The 25,383-nt window shown below is 38.0% G+C and overlaps 1 protein-coding gene across 5 annotated transcripts in view; it reads right to left on the bottom strand.

Annotated features, from left to right (window-relative positions):
- LOC131055417 (thylakoid membrane protein TERC, chloroplastic) overlaps positions 1–25,383 on the bottom strand; it is a 316,462-nt gene that overhangs the window by 197,477 nt on the left and 93,602 nt on the right. For 2 of the 5 annotated variants that reach the window (XM_057989901.2, XM_057989900.2), the window contains exons 5-6: positions 3,180–3,256; positions 2,914–2,990 (exon numbers count right to left, since the gene is read on the bottom strand). In XM_057989901.2, the coding sequence (XP_057845884.1) occupies positions 2,914–2,990; positions 3,180–3,256 (154 nt within the window). Of the gene's footprint in view, positions 1–2,913; positions 2,991–3,179; positions 3,428–25,383 lie in introns of all 5 variants that reach the window. The other 3 variants (XM_057989898.2, XM_057989897.2, XM_057989899.2) reach the window with 2 other exon arrangements.

The raw sequence follows: 25,383 nt of genomic DNA on the forward strand, positions 1-25,383 counted from the left end.
ATTTTTGTCCTTATTTAGTCTATTGGGCATAAGTCACTTCCATACACAACAAACACACGCCATGTACACAAAAAAACTTTTATTATTTTTATTTTTATTTTGTCTTTCGGCCACAATTTATATCACCAGTGTGTCGGGATTATTGCAAGGTTCAATTTCCTCTTGGCCTGGCGCCATCTCGTTCCGTTTCCCGTCGGCTGTTCTCTTCGTAGCATTGCAGGATTTGTTGTTGTCGCTCTTCCTGGGCAATCTCCTCCAGGCGGGCCTGTTGTGCCAGCGATGCCTGTGCAAGCAGCCGGGGGAGGTGGTTCATCAACCGGTTTACTGTCGGGCTAACCTCCAGCGCTGTCCACACGGCACTTGGTGGGATTTCTGCCTCCGCCGCCTCTCGTCGGACGTAGGTCTGAATGGCTACCTGGAGCAAAATTGAAAATTCTCGCGTTGCCTTGTCTTCTCCTGTGTAAAGTTTTGTTCGGGCGTCGTCGGCCTCTGGCTTTATTTCACCAACGGGTAGGCCCATTGTGTCTGTGCGCCATCCGTGTCTTATGTTCCCGAGTTCGTCTAGGCAACAGCGCCAAATGTTTGCCCTCTCGGGTAAACGATTAAATGCAGAAAGTAAATGCACAGAACATAATGGAAATATATTAAATAACCAGCCTCTATATTAATTCCACAGTCCATGTACAATAAGTGCTTATAACATTACATCTGACACGACTAACATGATCCTACTCCGAAGAAAAGGTACACAATATATAATACCCGAAGGGGTGCGACACAACCGTCGCAACTCCAACTACCTACCTGTCGGCTAACTAACTGACCGCCGTAACTCATTATTACCAACAACAACATAAACATAATATAACAACATAACATAATGATTATTCCTGGCAACAATGGGCTATTTTGAAGAAAACTAATTTCGGAGAGAGTTCTATTTTTCAGAAAAGTATATTCTTAGATTTCTTATCATGCAAGTGGTATGGACTTTGGATAATGTTTTATTAGTTTTTGTAATAATCTCAACTATTATTTTACCCAATGGTTGCACGTCATTAGATTTTTTTTCAGTGGAAAGGATAATTTCTAATAAAGTTTGCATTCATGAAATCAAGCTATTCCTAGGATAGAAGTAGCAATTAGTTTCTCTTATTTATGTTTATGCAATACTCTGTAAAGATAATATAAGTATCTTTTTGCACTTGTTTGATAATTTTGAAATCTGCTTATTGTTGAAATTGTTGTTCCCAAAGTTGTTATCTTTGAAGTTGTTTGTGTTGTAAGTTTTTCAATAATTTAATCATTTTTGAAATGTTGAAGTCAATGGAAGCAGTGCTGTGCGTTTGTTCACAATCCTTCATAATTAATTCAGAGTCTATCATAGCACTTATGTGTTTGTTTAATGAAAACCTATCTTGTTCCATTTATGATTTTCAATTTTTGCATTTAATTGAAAATTATAAACGTATTTTTGTTCTGTTAGATTAATTTCTGCAAAAAATAGCTTTTACACATAAAAAGTAAAACTCCTTACCTAGTGCAAATGTGCTGAAATCAGTCAATGCTTGAGATTGAGAAAACAAAAAGACACTTTTTATTAAGCATGTATGTATTGCATACTCTCTAAAATCATTAGATCCTAGGTTAAAGGGAGCTTCCCCTAATAAGTTGAAGATCAGTTTACTATACACACTGTTTCATTTTGTGTTAAATGGAAAGATGTAAATTAAAACACTAATGTACGAGCAGAACAAATTAGATGAAATGAGAATGTTGGAAAGATGATCCATAAAAACTGAACAAAGAGGACAAAATCACTGCTACAAAAAGAACAGAGAATGTCTGGTTTAAACCAGGCATAATGGATCTAAAAAAAATTAGATAATTAAATAAGGAAATAATGAAAAAATAGAGTGTGAAGGACCTTAAAAGAATTTTAGAATTCTTCAACAACAAGGCAGTGCAGTTAGAAGATATAGATAGAACAAAGCTCCCAACATTGATTAATGCATCTGAATTACAACACAATCATCAAAAAGAGATATTGCTGGTAAGGTAAATTTCATTGTAATTGAACCACTCTATAAAAACAAAAAACAACAAACTGTAACATCATCACAAAAGTCTGGTTTGGCACACATGCCAGTCTAAACCTGTGGAAAAGTTGAGGAAATTTGGCAGAAATTTGCATTGTATTTTAGATTCTGTCCAATTTTGAAATATCAATTAATGTAAAATGATGAGACTGAAAATTTAGATATATAATTCATTGTAGTAGTATTTTCAATTGCATGAGATGTATGATGATATCATGATTCTTATATTTTATAAAATACCCATGTTCCTTGACCTCAACCCCTCTCACTAAAAGTTCTCTGAAATTTTCCAGATGTTATGGTGACAACTTATCGTGTTCCCAGGATTTAGGAACTTCATATAAATTGGAATTTGTTTTTTGATAAACTATTTTAAGCCAGCAACAGTGGTGTTAAAACCAAAGACAATTAGCTCTTGTTAAAGAGTGATCAAATGTGATCTTCTATCTTGTTTATCTTCGTACACCAATGCCATGAAAAATGGTTATTGTTCCACCAAACAGGCAAATCTACAGATTATGTCATTATCATATACAAATAAACATAGCAAAAGCAACTTAAACTCTCGCCATATGGGATGACTTCATTGACATCACCAAACAACTACAGTCTGATTAAATCTAATTGGTAAATATTCAAACTGCATTTTATAAATTGTTAATTGTTTCAAAATATATCTATTGAGCAGAAGTTATTTTTCTTTTAAGATAGAGTAGACACTATAAAAGAACTTAAGCTGTCAATACAGTTTTCATACAGAAAATTATAAACTGTCTAAGGTAGATTACAAATGTGCTTTCCACTAGGCACTTACCCTGCGAAAAACTCTGAAGCCTTGCTAGTTCCATCCTTGAATCCAATAAAGATTCCAAAGGCTACTGCAGCAAAAGCCTGTACTGATTACGTCCAGGGACATGTTCTAAGAGGATCAGAAATATAGAATTCATAATTTGAAAAGTATATGTAAAAGATAACATTTGAACTCATATGGCTATGAAACCCACAATATGGCTATAAATCATAATTTCTAAAAGTCAACTGATTATCAATGAAAATTATTTAGGAATGCATTTTACTCACCCAGAAAGCAACCGTTTTCAAAGCTGATTCATTCCCTGATGTAGACTGACCAGCAGTTGATGGACTCTTGATTTCGCCTACAGATGAAACCATTTGCACAGCACCTTCAACAAATTTCTTGGCTTCTTCAATCATTCCAAGACTAATGTCTCCCTCCATTGAATTTACATTTTCATTTTCAACATTACCAATATCAGAGATGTTGCGTGACTGTTTCTCCATGTTATCATGTTGTCCTACATTGGTGTCTGACAATGAAAATTGAAAATTATATCAAAAATGTAAATCCTGGCATTGTCCCGGGTCAAACCAACTACCTTCTCTTGTACTTGTCAAACTCATCTCCAACAGAAGAAAGATGGCATTTCCCATAAGAAGTCCATTTGCATAGATTTTGTAGCTCTTAGATTAGAAAGAGAAATGAAAGAAAGAAAATGACGGCCAAAGTCTGTAGCTGGGATTCAAAAGTGTGTCTGGTGCCAATAGAGAAGAACTGAGGGCATAAGTGCTCCTCCTCACATCTCTTTCTCTTTGAATGAAAGATGATCTCTCCACATATTACATAATGTTGACCAAGCAGTTGACATTTACTATTTAGTAATAACTAAAAGATAACGATTGATTGAAATATATTGAGAGGTGAATAGTGTTTACCACCAGATTGTAAATGGGTCTTTTTCTTTTCTTTTCTTTTTTTTTATAACCAGACAAAGGATATTATTTATACATAAAAAGTGCCTTCTACAAAAATCCATATCCCTAATCAGAAATGAGAGGAATAGAGAGAACATAGCAGTAAGCATTACAGTTACAAAAACTGGGTGTTAACCATCTTTCTGAGAAAGTACTACAGAGAAAATACAACCTAGATACAAAACGAGATACAATTCCAATCACTGCAGAGTTTTTACTTTAACAGAGATAACAAAATTAGCACAGTCAACATAGAAACTTCAAATTAAATTATAAAAACTGGGGGCCCTTGGGATGTTGGCATCACCTTCCAATGGGTAATTGTCCTTATTTTGGATCACATCATACCATCAGAGATGGCTGTTTTAGGAGATGGCCTGAAGCGATTTTTTGCTCAACCAAGGACAGGGTTTCAGGTATCATGCCCTGTTGAATGGTATGGATGTTCTGCTAAATATTTACATCATTTCAGCCAATTAAAACTTTTTTCCTTTTCCAAAGTGAGTATATTCTCAGTAGTCTCAGCTCTATTCTGCGGTTTTTTGAAGTTGTATGTAAGGTAGCAGAAACAATCTCTAAACATGTCCTGACCTTTTAAAAGTCGTTGAAGACATTCAAGCTGTCCTGGTGAAGACAATTTATCACCTCGTCCACACCTTGGGAATTAATCCATTTAGCTACCTTTAGAAATGCAGCATTTGTATTATGCAGCATGAATAATAGAGGAACTCTTTTGACCAGTCTCATGAGGAGTGTTCAGATAATTTGCAGCAGTATTTCCAGGATTATTCCCTTGGTAGTGAGCCTCTTGACTGAGTTTTGGGAGATGCTGTTTGGGAAGAAGGGTTTCAGAAGTGAGGTAGTTCTATGGGGTATCATAAATAACCATGGCAGGATTATCTATTTGCTAATGAGAAATGTATGGGGCCACACCCGAGGAAATATTTTTGCTGAAAATCCCATGGAGAGTAGAGTGAAAGAGATCCTTTGCTACTCGTGACATTGAGAAAGAAAATTACTTTGGTGTAAAGCAGTAATGCTTGGGAAGAGGTTGCCTTGACCTATGGATTGACTGAGCTTCTAGTAGTCAAAGCAATATGTTGTAGATCTTATTTATTCACATTTATAATCTTGAGTTTTTCTTGAATGGTTCTCTTTCCTGACAGCTGATGTGATGTTCTACATCTTCTTTACTCTGATATTCGTTTGCCTTCTGTGTACCATCATGGGTGCACTAGGGTTATGTGGTACTGCAAATATCCTTTTATAGACCTGTCAATGAACTGAGTACTTCTTTTGTTTGGCATTGCAATTTCATATTTTATGTTGCAGCAGCAGCGCCCAATTTTAGGAGATCTAGTTGATGAGTCTAGACAACCTCAAACTACAACAAAAGCATCAATATACGGTAGCATGCTGACCCATAGATGCATCACAAAATCAGGGAAGTTGAAAACATTCTCTTGGCTGGAGTTGGTATTGTATGCTGATATGGTTCTTCTAGGGCATGCAGTAAGGGAGCATTCTTTCATGCAGCTGATTTGGTATGCTGAGATTGATGGTATAGAATCTGGATCAGAACATCATCTAAACGGGGCTCAATCCGTTGCCAAGATGTCTAAACCCAATAATCCTCCAGAAGTTTTCCATCCATAACAAAAGTTTGTGTGGATTTTGAGGATGTTTTAGCAAATATTCAGAGCAACTTTTCAAAGAAGAATGCTTGGAGTTGCTGTAAATTTCTCATATGACCCTTGAATGCTGATCATTGTTGTATAGTCTGGAAGAGGTGCCATTATCTTGGTGTTGAATTGCCTTTAAAGGAACCCTTGCAGTTGAAATATCCCTGGGGTCTTCAAACTACAGAACTAGGATTTTAAATTCTCAAATAATCAGATGTGCAAACAATAACTAGACTGCAATTAATCACGGTGTACATTTTTGGGACCCATTCGTGGCTGTAGTTAAACTTAGAACAGCTACAATACTTTGTTTTAGCCGGGGGAATGGTAGTAGCAAGTAGCAACCGTCATTGGATGTGTAGTTAGGTGACTACCTTATCGGCTTTTGCTAAGAATGAATGGATATCTCCTCTTGGTTGAATAACAGTCATTACAACTTGGGAATGAATGGATTTGAACCCCTCATGTCTTTCAAACACCATAATGGGTAGTTGAACCATAAAGGTCGCTGGGTTTGGGAACTACTTGTTCCAAATTAGGAACCTCTCTTCTAGTCTAGTGCTAAGCAAAGTATAGGCAACTAACTTTTACAGCTACGAATGGAGTAAGGGCCCTACGAGGGTATAGAGAGAGGCAGCATACCTCTAATACATAAAATACCCTTCTCCATTTGAGGTGATCGCCAGTGGAAATCCTATGACCCATTTTAAGATTAGCTTATCGGCACTCAAGATTGGCAATAGTCAAGAAGTGTATGCTTGAAATTGACAATAGTCAAGGAGTGTACACTTGAGATTGGTACTAGTCGAGCATATAGTGCTAGCGGATTGTTGGCCATCCCACATGGATAGCAGGATGGATTCTACCAAGGGCATGTGGGCCTTGGGGCCAATAGCGTGTCACCAATGGATGTCCTTGGTTGCTTAGTCATCCGATAGATTGTAGGAAAGAGAATTTCTAATAAAGCGCAAGTAGGTAGCCTATTGAACCCCTCATAACATTGATATGGTATACCCCAACATGGAATGGTTATCTTAGTTTATCACTAGTAGGAATAGCATTGGTAATTGGTCTTTAGGAGGTTACCCCTATGCACTGCATGATGTGTTGGATTTAGCTGTGAAGCCACCCAAGATCAAAATGACTGAAGGAAAGCAAGACAAGAATCTAAAGATCAACAAAACTCAGCACTCCCATAGTGCTGAACTAGACTCATAATCAACTGAGCTAGTGATCTCTAAGCATAGGGAGAGGTGAGGGTTATTTATATAAGAAAACATGGGCAAATAAATCCAAGAGGAATAATAACTCCCAATAGTCCAAAATAGGAAGAAGTTTTACCTACTTGGTAAATGCCAAATACATGCTTATGCCAACTCAAGTAAAGAAAAACAAATGGTTATAGGGAGGTGGCTAATAAATACAAAAGAGGGTGTGACATTCAACTAGGCAAATGTGGGTGTGATTCGTGAATGACACATGTGATTGTAGGATTATGGCACGTGTCCTCATACTAACCATTAGAATATAACCTAAGCAAGCTTAATAATGTGTGTAAGAAAAATAATTATTCCCGAACATAAGAGAAAATAAAAACCTACACTATCAGGATTGTCTGAATGTCCACTCTCTCACCACAGGCCATAAAATCTGCTTAAAGGGGTGGATAGGGATTATGTCTAGTTCCACATTGACGGGTTCATATTGCACCCTCGAGGCAAACCATGGTAGTTTAAAGACAAGGAATCTACATGACCAGGCAACTAGCTATGGTATACTTCAAGTATTATTAACCGTTAACCCTCCATTGGTCTTCATGATTTAATCATGTTGCAATATTGTAGATAACATATGGTATGTATGATGTATGAGAATTTACACTACTGGAAAATACTTTGTATTGCTGCCCCTAAATGTATCTTATTCGTTTGTTATCACGATGTGACAAAATGATGCTTAAACAATATGTGTTTATTTTTTATCCTATTTGGGGTTGTCATTACATTGAAACCCTTCACAAACAACATGATACAAGAAAAATTCCTGAAATCTACAAACCGGTGACTATATATGACTGGTAAAAGCAGTCCAAAATCGGTAATTCTGAACGTTAGCAGTATAAAAATGGTACAGCAGCTGTCATATTGAAAATCCTTTGCAAAAATCAGCAATAAAATGATTGAAAATCCTTCAACAAATAAGCTCACTTCTAAAACCCTTAAAAATCAGTAAATCTTTGACTGAAAACACTTGTATGACTGCACACAGCAAAGTGTAGTGTCTGGATGTGATAAGCAGCAGCGCAAAAGCTGGGATTATGATGACAACAATCCTTGACATGTTTCCTTTGCAACATAATTCCAATATGCTAACACTAATCTTCTCCATTATGCCTTATTTGTACTCTTCTTGCAAGCATATCTAAATGTGAAAACCTTCCATTAAGCTTATGAACATCCTCTTGATACCTTTTTATTATGTCAACTACCTCCCCAATAGGAAAGATGCCTCCAATATATATCTTCCTTATCTCTTGATGAAACCCTCTACTAGGTGGCCATCCAAGAGGTATAACATCAAACATCAAATAAACCAACTATCACTACAAAAAAGTATCTCACCCATGGATGAAGTTGTGGTCATCACTAATTAATGTCCATCCTTTTCACCATGACGAATCTTGAAGCTCTATCTTTAATAGCTCAAAGCACTGCCTCTTTCCTCTTGAATTTTACTTTCATCTCCAAAATCTAATAGTTTAAACTGAGTTTCTCAAGAGAATATAACCACTACACATCCAAAACCATGTTGACCTTTCCTAATCCAGCATCATAGAAATCATCTTGATCTTATGACTTCCCAAGGTGATGTCAAGTTGTCATATCTTCTTAGTGCAAGGAAAAGTGAAGCCATATACAACTATGACATAGAATCCTTCAAAAACCTCTATACCTAATCCTCTCCAAGATACCACATCCTCATCTATAAAATTATGGGTGGCTCCACTACCAAGAAACACTATCAATGGATGATACTTGGGAGCACTTGAAAGTGAAGCAAAGGCACCCTTTTGAGTCTCTTCCTCTTGTTATTTCTTTTTGACCTCTGATTCTAGATCCTCTTTTTCTAACTCTTCATTTGAGAGTACCTCTATGTAATGTGATTGTCCATAGCCAAGGCATCGATAACCTGGTCACCGTGGCTCTTTGAAAGAAAAACACAATTTATTCCTCCTAAGCTCATTTTTGGTGTCTTCTTTGTTGATACTCTTTGGTATGTCATTGAGATGAGGAACTTCCTTCGGGTATGGTTTCTTCTAAAATGCTAGAGATGATTTTGTATACTAAAATTTATTCTTAGCAATTGAGTCTCCAAGTTCAACACTCATTTAATGGCCTCCTATAATGATACTAAATTGAAAGATTTAATCAAATATTCTCCGAAATTCGGTCACATAATTTTCCATTGTTCCCTCTTGCTTTAGTTGTGCTAACTCTCCAAAATAAACTTCCAAATTCTTTTTGTCGAATCTCTTTATCAACCTTTTAAGAGAATTCCTCTAAGGTGGTGACGGAGCTATGCCTTTCCGTAACCATGCCATGGTATCTCCAATCATGAGCATGGTACCAAAATTAATTGCCTCCTCTTCGTACATAGGAATTAATGAAAAGCATGTATCCAACTTTTGCGACCAGGCCCTAGCTAAACATTTGTTTGATCCATCATACATAGGTATGATGATATTACCCAATTGATATTGTTAGTCTTTCTAGAGCTGATCATGAGGATGCCTCCTTCCTCTTCTATGCCCATTATTTGTCCAAAAATCATAGAACTCACCAAATGATAGGTCATCACAGATAGCTTGACTTAGAGAACTACATTTTTCATGATATCATCATGCCATCTTCCATGCGAGGCTGAAATTATTGTTCCTCCTCTAGTGGATCTTCTTCTCTTTGTAGGAAATTTGCCCGAAAGTCTTAGTGGGAGGGTTGATTGAAACCCTATCATTTGCTGAATTACTTCCTTGTATAGCATTTTGGATTGATCTGGATGCACCAAAATAGTGGTTCTTCTCCCTCAAGGTTCAGGCTATATCTAGCATGGACTCCCTCATGGAAATTTGGATCCCTAGCTTACTCCTTGTTACTTCGGTTAATAATCTCCTAGAAGTTTGTTTCTTCTCTCCTATCTCAATCACCCATGATTTCCTCTTTTCTTCTCTCCCTCTGATGGCACTTGAATTATCTGTCACTTCCATGCTTCAAACTAGAATTGTATTAAAACATTAGTTATTCCTCAAATAGGCTAACAAGATCAAAGCTTTGTTACCATTGTAATGTCCAGATCATCTATATATATAGTATTCCAAAACCATCAATTACATTACAAATTTACATCAAAATAAGAAACTGATTAGCAAACCCTAGCTTCTACAAAAATGAATGTTATCCTACACCTATAATAAATCAACAATTTGACAGTCCAAGGTACTAGGCTAAAAACTAGGATAGTTGGAATTGAAGGTACAACTATGAGAAAGGTTGGTGTGCCCCTCAAAACTAGCTGCAAGTTGCAAATTGCAGCAAATAATGTCCCTAAACCCCGAAATAACACCAATGTTGTTGTAAGGGTGAGATTAGATCTGGAAAGTGCAGGAAAAACCCCAAAATGTACAGCAGCAGCTAAAGTGAAAGCTAGTTTGTGGCAGCTGCAAGGACAACAAACAAGAGGCTGGAAACAAGTGCGGAATAGTAGTCTAGAGGATGTAAAACCCTCCTTATGATAGCTGATAAATATAAATCTTAGCTCACACGGGTAGCGGAGTTGGCTTGGGCTGTGGGTTTGCTCCCCATAGGCCACAAGTTTGACTCCAAGGCTTGGATTTCACCCGATGCACCTGACAGGGGGGATGCTTGGTACATCTCCAGGGACTAATCTCGCCTCAGCTCGCCCCAAATGGCCACTCGGCGGGGTCACGAGGATACCCTAGGTGATCAAAAAAAAATATAAACCTTGAAAATGTTGGTTGCTCCACCCAAAAAGGCAACTAATATAATAAAAACCCTTCCAAAGTGCTGCAACAACTCTAAAAATTGATGGCAACTTTACCCAAAAGTGGTGCTCCAAGACAATGACTAGAAAAAAATGGTTTTGCTCCCAATTCTAAAAATGAAAGTTCAAAAGGCTTTTCATCCTCCAAGACCTCCAAATAGTGAAGTGTTTTCATCCTTGGTTGAGGAAATGAACAGAAATTCTCCAATGTGAAAAATGCCAAATGAAATCTAGATGATGCAATAAAGCCAAGCACCATCTTTTTATTCCTTTCCAAATTGGGCCCTTGGATTTCAATTTCCCTCCAAATTATTTTTTCTGAAATTATAATTAAGTTTTCAATAACACTTTTTATATTCTAATATTATTAATTCTCTTAGTCTTGAAAAGAGGCGATGACATCATCTGATTTTGTCAGTTTGATTGTTCCTTCGAAGGAGGAGTTTGAACCATTCAAGGATGAAAACTATTGGTGTGGGAAATCCAAAGAACAAAAACCCTCTCCTCCATTAGAGATGATTCTGCCTAGGAATCACAAGTGTGATTTGTTGAAGATTCAATAAGTTTGAATGAATATATACAAGCAAATTTACTGAGACCATCAAGTCTCAACGTTTATTAAGAATTTGGATGATTAAATCAGCTATTTTGATAAGGAATTCAAGGGTGGAAAAAACATTAAGAAACCCATAGGACAGCGATCCCTAATTAAGGAGACAGAGGTGTGATTAAGAGTTTTGTGTGAGAAGAGGTATGTCCTATAAAGGAACAAATACCTCTCTTGGGAGGTATAAGAGAGGATAATGAAAGTACGTGGATAAGGGGGGAGGAAAAACGGTTACGGAATCACCAACATTAAGCATTCAAATTCTATATAGAGAGGAGACGTCACAGCACTTGGTCTAAGGACAGCTGCGAACAGCAAAAGGAACTGCAGAGTGGAAGCTGCTACGGGGGTGCAGATAGATATAGGGATGTCACTATATTCATTTATATCTACATTGTGACATCCCTTACCTATCTGCACCCCCGTAGCAGCTTCCACTCTGCAGCTCCTTTTGCTGTTCGCAGCTATCCTTAGACCACGTGCTGTGACTTCTCCTCTCTATATAGAATTTGAATGCTTAATGTTGGTGATTCCGTAACCCTTTTTCCTCCCCCCTTATCCACGTACTTTCATCATCCTCTCTTATACCTCCCAAGAGAGGTATTTGTTCCTTTATAAGACATACCTCTTCTCACACAAAACTCTTAATCACACCTCTCTCTCCTTAATTAGGGATCGCTGTCTTATGGGTTTCTTAATGTTTTTTCCACCCGTGCTCCCCCTCTCTATCTTCCTCGAGCCTTCCTTTTATTCTCCTCCACATCCTTAGTGCGGAGTTGTGTCCATTAGAATGGCTTTGCGAATGACGGTGACTCCTTGAAAAGTCACCGCTTCCCAAAAGCTTATAATATTTCTTAATCAATGTAAGTTAATAATGGTTTATTAATAATTTGTAAATTATCAATTAGTAAATATTATTTAATTATTTTATGGTTTATTATTATTTGTAAATTAATAATCTATAAATTAATAATCAGTAAATATTATTTTCTTCTTTTGCATTTTAATTGTATTATTACTTATTATTGAATATTATGTTGATAATATATAATATTCAAATCATGTTCATAAATGATATTTAATTAATGGATTTAAATAATCATTCATTGGTAATTATTATATTAATTAATAATAATAATTTCTTCATTTAGGGTCTCTCCCTTTCTCTCCGTATATATATAACGATCCAGGAGGGGACATGACAAAGAGTTTGGTTCACAGAGTACACGGTTTTCTCTAATTCAATGATCTTTGGAGGAGCTGAAGAGTATACGGTTGTTGGCAAGGGCAACGTTCACATAACATTGGGTGGGAGGAACCTCATATTTCTCAACATATACTATGTTCCGAGCATAAAGCTTAATCTGTTGTTAGTTAGTCAGATGATGCAACATTGCCCGAAGTCGGATGTCATCTTCAGTGCACAAAAGCGCCACATTATTGATAAGGATTCCAAAAAGACAATTGTTGTTGGCCTCGAGGATCATGGATTGTACAGGCTGATAGATACAGGCGAGCCTCAGGAGGTTGCAATGGCTGCGAAGCATTCTTCCATAAGCACTCTTTGGCATCAACGGTATGGGCACCTCAACATATTATATCTCTCACAGTTGGCTAAAGAGGATCTGGTAGAAGGCTTGCCTAAGATTCAGCCGCAGACACATGGTGTGTGCGGAGCTTGCCAAGCAAGGAAGTGTTGATGTGGTTTTTATACACTTCAAACATAGAATAAAATACCAAATGTATTATATCCTCTCTTGATCAAAATCTTCTTGGATGCTAAATTGAATGATCAACCAAGATGACTCCAAGGTTTCTATAGTCAGGTCATGACATGTGGATAGCTCAATTGGTTGGTTTGATTGCTGGTAATCCAAGGGCACTTACTTTGAATACTTGAATGTTGAACTTTTGGATGTTGCTAAAACTAAGATTCTAACTACTTGCCTGGAAAATAAAATGGCAAAAGAGATAGGGTTTAGAGATTCTAAACCTAGGAATTTGGGAGCAATGAACAACCTTTGGTGAAACTCGGCTAAGCCTTGCTTTGACATGCAAAGCAACAACTTTGCAAAGCTTAATGCAATCTTCTAAGGGAAGCAAGTGATGTTCAAATCACTATAAACAACAAGGATACCATCAAGGTGATGCATATCAAAGTACAAATAGCAATTGAAGTTAAGCTCATTTAAGGATTCCAGTTGACCACACAAGGCAAACTTACAATCAGCAAATTGCTAATGGTATGGATAAATGAGTTTCACCATTAATCATTCACAATTCCTATCATTCATCTAATCGATATGAAAGAAAATGAATTAAGTAGAGACCATGCAACTTGTTGAAATGACACATTAATTCACCATAGCTTCAATGAAAACATATGCTCTTTACAAAAAGATTTTGGCAACAATCTTTGCCTTCTCCTAATCTAACCTCTATTTCCTGATTGTCTGGCTACTATCTATCTTCTATTACTCTACTATTGTTACCTTGCTATTATTAAACTCCTATTATCCGTTTACAAATGAGAAAACTGAGCCTTATATAAATAGCTCTTCACAATGAATGGTTCAGATTGTTTCACAATCAATGTTCGTGATTACATGATAGAAAACCCTAATTAGGGTTTGTCAAAACAACTCCCCTTGACCAATGAGAAAATTACATTTTAGGTCCAATATTGAATGTGAACCAATAGAAAATGAGGGTAGGTAGCTCAAACTTTGTGTCTCCATAAGACAAGTCAGGTGCATTGCATCTGACATGCTGGCATGGAACCTTTTGATTGGTTGAGTGGTAACTAGGATGCCACCTCAATTTGCACTTGTAAACTTGATAGATCAACACAAAGTGTTTGAACAATATCTCTTGATACTCAACATTATTCAATTTGCTCAATGATGATGATGATTGATCTTTCGTTATTCATGATCTTAGTCTTGTCATTTATTGGTGTCGTTCTTGACTTCATTGTTGTGGAATCCTTGATTTCTCATTACTTCCTTTTAGTGTGAACCTTGATCTTGATGTTATCTTGTTGCTGAACCTAAGTCCTTCATGCTAATGTTGTTCATCTCCATATTGGCTTTTGATGTTGATCCTTGACATTGTATCAGACTTGCAAGAACAAGGGGAACATCTTAAAGAATAATTACAAATGAGGAGCAATACTTGAAAACTTCTAAAGAATGTATATATAACAGCCCTCACTACTCTTGGAAAAGAATATTTTAAGTCTGATTTTGAGTTCCAGAACTGTGAATTAGGTAGTTCCCACTTGTGAATTAGGTTCCCATCTCTAATTCTCGAGTTAATTTCAGGTCTGATGATGCACAAAATTTCACCAAATTTTGTCAATGTTGCCCTCAATTTGGACTGAAAATTTTCCAGATTGGACTTAGAACCTTTATAATCCAAATCACCTCCCTTAAGAGTATATTTTGATCAATGAAATGATCAAAATTCATTGTCCAAATCGTGATCTTCTTTGTCAAATCGCTATCTTGATGATGAAAATTGCCCTTCAAAATTATCGCCTTGAATGTATTGAAGATAAAAATCGCAGATGTTTTGGAGTCCAGATCGGATTTTGCTTAAATAATGTTTTGATGTGTGACAAAATGAATTGCAAATACTCCCTCTATATAGGCGCTAAGGGCTAAAAGTCGCCACTTTTCATTTCAGCTTCTCATTAGGCCGACCTGTTTAGACAAAATAAAAATCCTCTTATTGAGTGCTTTTACCCTTGCTTATGCTAGCCGACTTATCATTGATTGTGAGATGGCGGCATTTGGTGGTTGATTTACACAATTAACTCGGCATTAAGTGCTTCATTTGCACTAAGTTGGTGGCTTAGAACCATTCAATTGCACAATGAACTTGATAAATTAACTCCCATTTGCACAAAATTTTATGTTTTGAACCCTTCATTTGCATAATGATAAACTTTTATTTGCATAAGATCATTTTGTCTTGGGCGATGTTTAGTGGTTTGTTTGCACTTTACAATCTTGGCGGCAATTTTGAGTTCATTTGTACTTGATAACATGAGCGGCCTTTTGGTGTTCATTTGGACTTGAAGGCATGGGCAGCTTTTTTGAGTTCATTTGGACTTCTTCATTTGAGTGGCTTTTTCAGCTTCATTTGGACTTAATGAACTTGGCGGCCTTTTCATCTCCATTTGGACTTGACAAGTTGGGCGACCTTTTTGTGTTCATTTGGACTTGATGATCTTGGCAGCATTTCACCTTTCGTTTGGACTTAGAAGCTCTTTCGTTTGGACCTAGAAGCTCTTTCGTTTGGACTTAGAAGCTTGAGCGGCATTTCACCTTTCGTTTGGACTTGATCAAAACCCCTTTTCTGAAATCGGTGATCGGAGCTTCATTTGTACTTAGAGATTTGAGCGACTTTTAGACCTTCATTTGTACTTCGCTGTTTTCCACTTCGTTTGCACCATTTGCATTTTGCATTTTGTCCGTACCTCTTTTTTTATTAATCTCAAACTTGAATGGGGCGGCGAATTGATATCCATTTGTACCAAGTTCATTCCTCATTTCATTCATACCACTTCCAAGTCTTGAAATCTCCAAATTGAAGGGTGGAAATTTCATCTCCATTCGTACCAAGTTTGTTCCTCAATCAAATTGGCATTTCAAAGCTCTCATTTGCACAAACTTGAACTTGCTAAGCAACCATTCGTCGAGGTCATCTTTTGAGAAAACTCATGCTTTAGTCTATTTTTCATCTCAAAATCCTCATTCGATCTATGGGATTGCATTTTCTTTCTTATTAGAATATTTCATTCTATTTTAGTCACCTATTTTTAGTTCCTTGTTTAATGGTCATTTACTTTTTTTATGTAATTAGTTTTTAAGCTTAATTTAGCTTTTACACTTAATTTAGCGTTTAGCTCTTTAGTCTTTTACTTTAACGTTTTGTTCTATTTAATCGTCTTGTAGACTCACTATATACGTGTGTATATCGTTCAATGTAATTATCAGATTATTGAATCATTCATTCAATTATTTTTCATGGTATCAGAGCATAAAAATTAAAATTTTCGAAATTTTTTTTATTAAAAATTTTTGAAAGTTTTTATAAGAGATTTTTCTTAAGTCTCTTTTATGGGCAAATTTTTAGGGCATCCTTGCAAGGTTTGTGCAGCTGGATTTTTTTCGTAGGAAAGTCGTGCTAGGGTTTGGCAGTTCTAGTCCAAGTTTCTTTTTTGAAAAAAATTTGGATTTGCGTGGGTCGCACGTTTTTTTCTAGGCGCAATTCTTTTCCACCCGCTTTTGTCATAAAATCGCAATTTTCCCAGTTTTTCCTGCGCGTTTTTCCGTGTTTCGGCAGCAACATATATATTTCGCGATTTCCGCGATTTTTTGGGCACCATCTCTGCAAACGAATAAGTTTTCTTTAGCGTCATCTTTTGTTTGTTTTGGAATCTGCAGATTTTTTTACCCGCAATTTCCACTGTTTTTTTCAGACTCCAGGCAGCAGCGATTTATTTCACGTCTTTCTACATTATCCGGCAGCTAGGGTTTCACGTTTTTGGGTCTGCAGATTTCTTAGCGTCTTCAACGTTTTTTTTCGAATTTTCTGCGGATTTCTCAGTGGCGTCTAGGGTTTCCTCACCCTCATATTTTTTTACATTTTTTTATTAAAAAATTGTCTATTTTTTCTTTTTTTTTTACAAAAATCAGAGGTATTTTTTTCTGATTATTTTCAGGAAAAATTTTAGGTTTTAAGTTTGCAGATTATTTTAATTTACGGGTTTCTCCAAACCTCGAAATTAGCGCATTCGGATTTGTGCCAATAATTCCACTCCAGGGTTTCATTTTTTTTGTAGCTACTTCTATTATGATTTTTTAATCAGATTCTTTTGTCTCTTGCTTTCACTCGGTTGACCTTGTTCAACCTCGATTTTCGTGATGGCATCTTTGACCAACATCATGTTGGAACACAGTCAAGCTCAACGGCTGCAACTACAACACTTGGAAACAACGCATGTTGACCTTTTTTTTTTTTTTTTTGATCGATAAATGGCCGAGGCCAAAGAATTTTATTAATTTTAAAAAATAGAAAATTACATTTACACCTCCATTCAGTGTGGGCACCGATAGGAAAGAATGGAGGGAAGAAAACCTTCGGTCTAGCCCAGATCCATCAAGTATCAGAAAAAATTAAGAATGTGATACAAAATGGAGATACAATATCACAAAGGGAACTTGTCCAAAATAATGAAGATTGTATGTAGAATCCTCTCTGTAAAGTTGAGCAACAGATTGCCCATTTCTTGGGGTGATGCTGCCATTTGTGGGCGACAGTTCTTGCTATTCCTGAAACACAGGGTTAAGCATGCTCTGGTCCATATGTTGCACAAAATCTTGAGAAAATCTCTCACCAGAATGTTAGGAAAAGGAAAACCGAACAGGTCAACTTATACAATATATCATACCTGCCTGGATGGTCACCCTGTTAGGATACACAGCTCAAAATATTAGTCTCAAAAAATCTCCAGAAACATAATGCGAGAGTGATTACCCATCGGAGAGCATAAACTCAATAAATATTAACGAGGCAAATTCTATAAGTATTCCTGCAAAGAGATCGCGGGGAGCTACCATCTTAAATAATAAACACAGCTTAACAAGATTACGAAGCTAAGTTAAAGCAACCTAGAGACATTAAAGCCTGAAAGCTTCTTAAGAACAAAACATGAGACAAAACATCAAGAATATAGGGGACCGAAAAGGTAAAATAGAGATGAGGATAGCTAGGTAAGTGTTAGTCCTAAAAGAAGGCAATATCTACATAAATAATAATACCTATATATCCATGATCACATATATCCGAGAGCGAGATATGCCAGCACGTTTATATACCTATGCTCATTAATGTAAGGTATTGCCTCCTCCTAGTCTTAAAGCTTATCCTAGCAGAGCGGCAATGAACATCAGAAAAGACTCATCGAAGACAGTAATTCCATTGACAAAAGATAACGAGGAGAGCGGAGATGGTTTTCATCGACGAGAAAAGGTCTTCAAGGAGATAATACCATCGGTGTAACATAAAAAGGACTCACTGAAAGGAATGTTCTCATCGAAAGAATAATGTCGATCAGACAAAAGGAAGCTACAACGATAAAAGATATCGATCAGGAAATAGGTTTCGAGGATGCTAAAAAGCATGCTTCCGATACGCATGGTTTCACCGATGCGCCTTTATCGGTGGAAGATGATAAGGGAGGATAAACAAAAGCTTCGGTGAGACAATAGATCCATTCATCGACAGGGCATGATGATTTCGATGGAAGAAGTGTTTCGGTGGAAAAAATAAAGGAGGTCACCGAAGCCCAAGGTTTCTTCTACATAAAAACCCAATGGATATCAGATAGGTATCGGTGAGGAAACAGCCATAGTGACCGAATAAAGTATTTCGATGAAAGAAGGATTATCTATGGAGTTAAATTATAAAAGCCCCCTATTGTTAAAATAAATCATCATTTTCATTAATACCATGGTAGCCCACAAGTCATCAAGCAGGTGTAATAGCATCCTATTAAGCTATCTGGGTTCAAATAATATCGATGAGACCCAACGATGTCTCATCGATATAGAAGGGCCATCAAAGAAAGGAAGCACCAATGAACTTCAGAAAAGACTCATCGAAGACAGTAATTCCATCGACAAAAAATATCGAGGAAAGCGGAGATGGTTTTCATCGACGAGAAAAAGTCTTCGAGGAGATAATACCATCGGTGTAACATAAAAAGACCTCGCCTAAAGGAATGTTCTCATCGAAAGAATAATGTCGATCAGACAAAAGGAGGCTACATCGATAGAAGATATCGATAAGGAAATAGGTTTCGAGGAGGCTAAAAGGCATGCCTCCAATACGCATGGCTTCACCAATGCGACTTTATCGGTGGAAAATGATAAGGGAGGATAAAGAAAGGCTTCGGTGAGACAATAGATCCATTCACCAACAGGGCATGATGATTTCGATGGAAGAAGTGTTTCGGTGGAAAAAATAAAGGAGGTCACCTAAGCCCACGGTTTCTTCGACATAAAAACGCAATGGATATCAAATAGGTATCGGTGAGGAAACAGCCATAGTGACCGAATACAGTATTTCGATGAAAGAAGGATTATTTGTGGAGTTAAATTTAAAAGCCCCCTATTGTTAGAAGAAATTATCATTTTCATTAATACCAAGGTAGCCCACAAGTCATCAAGCGGGTGTAATAGCATCCTATTTAAGATATCCGGGTTCAAATAATATCGATGAGACCCAACGATGTCTCATCGATATAGAAGGGCCATCGAAGAAAGGAAGCGCCGATGAACTTCAGAAAAGACTCATCAGAGACAGTAATTCCATCGACAAAAGATATCGAGGAAAGCGGAGATGGTTTTTATCGATGAGAAAAGGTCTTCGAGGAGATAGTACCATCGGTGTAACATAAAAAGGACTCACCGAAAGGAATGTTCTCAACGAAAGAATAAAGTCAATCAGACAAAAGGAAGCTACATTGATAAAACATATCGATGAGGAAATAGGTTTCGAGGAAGATAAAAGGCATGCCTCCGATACGCATGGTTTCACCGATGCGACTTTATCGGTGGAAGATGATAAGGGGGGATAAAGAGAGGCTTCGGTGAGACAATAGATCCATTCACCGACAGGGCATGATGATTTCGATGAAAGAAGTGTTTCGGTGGAAAAAATAAAGGAGGGCACCGAAGCCCGCGGTTTCTTCGACATAAAAACCCAATGGATATCAGATAGGTATCGGTGAGGAAACAGCCATAGTGACCGATTACAGTATTTCGATGAAAGAAGGATTATTTATGGAGTTAAATTATAAAAGCCCCCTGTTGTTAAAAGAAATCATCACTTTCATTAATACCATGGTAGCCCACAAGTCAAATAGCATCCTATTAAGATATCTAGGTTCAAATAATATCGATAAGACCCAACGATGTCTTCATCGATATAGAAGGGCCATCGAAGAAAGGAAGCGTCGATGAACTTCAGAAAAGACTCATCAAAGACAGAAATTCCATCGACAAAAGATATTGAGGAAAGTAGAGATGGTTTTCATCGACAAGAAAAGGTCTGCGAGGAGATAATACCATCGGTGTAACATAAAAAGGACTCACCGAAAGGAATGTTCTCATCGAAAGAATAATGTCGATCAGACAAAAGGACGCTACATCGATAAAAGATATCGATGAGGAAATAGGTTTCGAGGAGGCTAAAATGCATGCCTCCGATACCGATGTGCCTTTATCGGTGGAAGATGATAAGGGAGGATAAACAAAGGCTTCGGTGAGACAATAGATCCATTCATCGACAGGGCATGATGATTTCGATGGAAGAAGTGTTTCGGTGGAAAAAATAAAGGAGGTCATCGAAGCCCAAGGTTTCTTCTACATAAAAACCCAATGGATATCAGATAGGTATCGGTGAGGAAACAGCCATAGTGACCGAATAAAGTATTTCGATGAGAGAAGGATTATCTATGGAGTTAAATTATAAAAGCCCCCTATTGTTAAAAGAAATCATCATTTTCATTAATACCATGGTAGCCCACAAGTCATCAAGTGGGTGTAATAGCATCCTATTCAGATATCTGGGTTCAAATAATATCGATGAGACCCAACGATGTCTCATCGATATAGAAGGGCCATCAAAGAAAGGAAGCACCGATGAACTTCAGAAAAGACTCATCGAAGACAGTAATTCCATCGACAGAAGATATCGAGGAAAGCGGAGATGGTTTTCATCAACGGGAAAAAGTCTTTGAGGAGATAATACCATCAGTGTAACATAAAAAGACCTTGCCTAAAGGAATGTTCTCATCGAAAGAATAATGTCGATCAGACAAAAGGAGACTACATCAATAAAAGATATCGATGAGGAAATAGGTTTCGAGGAGGCTAAAAGGCATGCCTCCGATACGCATGGTTTCACCAATGCGACTTTATCGGTGGAAAATGATAAGGGAGGATAAACAAAGGCTTTGGTGAGACAATAGATCCATTCACCGACAGGGCATGATGATTTCGATGGAAGAGGTGTTTCGGTGGAAAAAATAAAGGAGGTCACCGAAGCCCGCAGTTTCTTCGACATAAAAACCCAATGGATATCAGATAGGTATCGGTGAGGAAACAGCCATAGTGACCGAATACAGTATTTCGATGAAAGAAGGATTATCTATGGAGTTAAATTATAAAAGCCCCCTATTGTTAAAAGAAATTATCATTTTCATTAATACCATGGTAGCCCACAAGTCATCAAGCGGGTTTAATAGCATCCTATTTAAGATATTCGGGTTCAAATAATATCGATGAGACCCAACGATGTCTCATCGATATAGAAGGGCCATCGAAGAAAGGAAGCGCCGATGAACTTCAGAAAAGACTCATCGAAGACAGTAATTCCATCGACAAAAGATATCGAGGAAAGCGGAGATGGTTTTTATCGACGGGAAAAGGTCTTCGAGGAGATAGTACCATTGGTATAACATAAAAAGGACTCACCGAAAGGAATGTTCTCATCGAAAGAATAAAGTCGATCAAACAAAAGCAAGCTACATCGATAAAAGATATCGATGAGGAAATAGGTTTCGAGGATGCTAAAAGGCATGCCTCCGATACGCATGGTTTCACCGATGCGACTTATTGGTGGAAGATGATAAGGGAGGATAAAGAAAGGCTTCGGTGAGACAGTAGATCCATTCACCGACAAGGCATGATGATTTCGATGGAAGAAGTGTTTCGGTGAAAAAAATAAAGGTCACCGAAGCCCGCGGTTTCTTCGACATAAAAACCCAATGGATATCAGATAGGTATCGGTGAGGAAACAGCCATAGTGACCGAATACAGTATTTCATTGAAAGAAGGATACATGCGTTGAGAGTGCTTATCTGTCCCAGATAATTCATGAAAGGGTCCTAGGCCGCAAGAATGTGAGATAAAACCTGCATATATGTATATATAAGGATATATATGTGTGTATATATATATATGTGTGTGTGTGTGTGTGCCGATGAGAGGCTGAATATGAGGATGGATGACTGAATCAAGGTGAGAGTCTGCTAATGAAAGTTCCCAGATAAGTATATACAAAAATATTAGACGAGGGGCCTCTCCTTGGGCTAAAGGATGGAAGACTAAATGGGTATGAAGGAGAGGAATAAAATCTATGATTGAGATTTGTGTTTTAATGATTATATCCGACCATGGATTGAGCCTAACTACCTGAGTTAAAGTTTGGGAGAACAGATATATGGGCATATTTAAACTGAATGGTTGTCTGAGTATCTATACGTAAATATAGGGGGGCAAGAAGAGGAATAAATAAGGGGGTTAAAACAGAGTTTGGGCAAGAGAAACATAAAGGGATGAAAGGAGAAACATGCTAACGACCACCTAGGACACGAAAACAAAGGAGGGGGTTGCCTTAAGGTGGCACAGACAAGAGATTGATGCCATCAGCTCCCAAGTTGACCATTTTTGAGTATCGTTCCCTTGATCAGATTGTTTTGGGCAAGGAATCTCGTCCTACAACAGCAGGTGATGATCAAGACAAACATGATGTGAAGAATCGAGAGGTTGTCATGCTTATCAAACTCTCAGTCACAGATGATCAACTCCCTCGAGTGCCTTCAGGTAAAAAAAGTAAGGAGATCTGGGATCTCTTGAAGGATCTTCATGAAACGTCTGACAAGAGCCGACCTTTCTTTCTAAAGAATATGTTGTTTTCTATCATTATACATGAGAAATCATCTATCGAGGCACATCTTACGAAGATAAAGGACATCCGTGACCAGTTGGAAGCTATAGGGCAAACCATGGTGGAAGAGGATATGGTAGTGATCACGCTGAAAAGCCTTCCCAAATCCTACGAGAACTTCATTGATACGCTCAATATCTCCTCTACTAGTGTTGATTTGAAAATTCCTGATCTCTGCAACAAGCTTCTACAACAGGATCAATGGAAGCAGCGCCAGTTCGTCCACTAAACAGGATTTCACAGCATCAACTTCGCATAAGTACAAGGGTAAAGCTTCATCCTTCTAGCAGAAAGGACAAGGTCAAGGTCAACCTCAACAGTCTTCCAAGAAGAAGAGCTTAAAGTGTTCCTACTGTCATATATATGGCCAATTGGTGAAAGATTGCAGAAAATTGATAGCATCCCAGCAATCCAAACAAGGAGGGTCCTAGCAGAAATCCAATTCTGCCACGCATCCTGATCAGAAGGAATCTGCCTTGTATGCGTTCATGGCCCAAACATCATATGATGATGTTCAATCATCAGCCTGGTCCATTGACTCTGGAGCCTCTCGGCATTTCACACATCGTCGGGATTGGTTTACAAAGACATGTCTTTCACTGATTCAATGATCTTTGGAGGAGGCGAAGAGTATACTGTTGTCGGCAAGGGCAACAGTCACATTTCATCTGGTGGGAGGGATTTGATATTCCTTAATGTATACTTTGTACCTAGTATGAAGCTCAATCTACTGTCAGTCAGTCAGATTATGCAACATTCACCACAGCTGGATGTCGTCTTCGGGTTACACAAGTACAGCATTGTTGACAGGGAGACTCGCACTACAGTTGCAATTGGCATTGAGGATCAAGTTCTTTATAGACTTGTTGATTCTACTAGTTCTCAGGAGCTCGCCATGGCAGCTAGGAGTACTTCCATCAACACTCTTTGGCATCAACGATATGGGCACTTGAATGTCCAATATCTCTCTCAGTTGATTCGAGAGGATCTAGTCGTAGGATTACCTGTGATTCAAACTCAGAATCATGGAGTTTGCAGAGCATGTCAAGCTAGAAAGCAGCATAGGACTTTGTTTTTAGATGGAGACGCTTGGAGAGCATACAAAGTCTTGCAGCTTGTTCATGCAGATATATGTGGCCCCATGAACACTCCATCGGTCACTGGATGCAAGTATTTTCTATTATTTGTTGATGATTTCAGCAGACGCATGTGGGTTTATTTTCTTAAGCAGAAATCAAAGGTGTTCACCATGTTTCAAAAGTTTAAGGCCTTAGTGGAAAAAGAGTCTAGCTGTCAGATAGTCACTCTTCGGTCTGACAGTGGAGGGGAATGTTGTTCTACAGAGTCCACCAACTTTTGTGCATCACATGGCATTAAGCATCAACTTACCACACCTTACACCCCTCAACAAACGGTGTTGTTGAGCGCAGAAACCGTACAGTCACTGAGATGGCTCGGTCTATGTTGGAGCATAGAAATGTTCCAAAACACTTTTGGGCGGAAGCAATCTTCACTGCAATCTACCTTTTGAACCAGTCTCCCACAAAGGTCGTTAAGAAGATGACTCCAGAGAAAGCTTGGTCTCGCAGGAAGCCCAAAATCAGTCATTTGAAAGTTTTCGGCTCTACAGCTTATGTTTGGATTCCAAATGCCAAGCGCACCAAACTAGATCCAAAGAGTCAGAAATTGATATTCACCAGCTACAATGACAACCACAAGGCATATCGACTGATTGATATAGACACTAATCACCTCATATTCAATCGAGATGTAGTATTTGATGAAGAAAGAGGGCCTTTTCAGCCTTCCTCTCCTGATTTGAGCACCGAGGATCAGCCTCCAAAGGTTGCAAGTATGGGTGTTCGCCTTCCCTTAGCTCCACCTGATGGGAGGGATTCAGTAAACTCTACAGTTGTGGGGTCTCCCGGGCATGACATTCCACCACCCGACTTTCCTCAGGACCTTCTGGATCCACATCCAGAGGAGCTTGCTCCAGATATTCCAGGTAATCTTCATCCTACAGCAGATGTTGTTACTTCTACTCTTCGGCCTAAGTGGTGGGCCAAGACCATTGGTGATCTTCATGATGATGAGCTCATTGAGGATAGATCAGTTAGAGATAAGAGCAAGCGAAACACAGTTAATTTTGCTCTTATGGCCAACATTCACGGTATTTATGAGCCTCAGACATATATAGACTAAAGGTGTACCTGAGTGGGAAAAGGCTATGGTAGCTGAGCAACATAGTCTTCTGAAAAACAACACTTGGGTATTGTTAGATCTTCCTCCAAGGAAGAAGCCCATTGGCTGCAAATGGGTGTTTAAAGTCAAGTATAAAGCTAATGGAACCCTTGATAAG

The sequence above is a fragment of the Cryptomeria japonica genome, chromosome 8 (genome assembly GCF_030272615.1).
Source record: "Cryptomeria japonica chromosome 8, Sugi_1.0, whole genome shotgun sequence".
NCBI classification, from domain to species: Eukaryota; Viridiplantae; Streptophyta; class Pinopsida; order Cupressales; family Cupressaceae; genus Cryptomeria; species Cryptomeria japonica.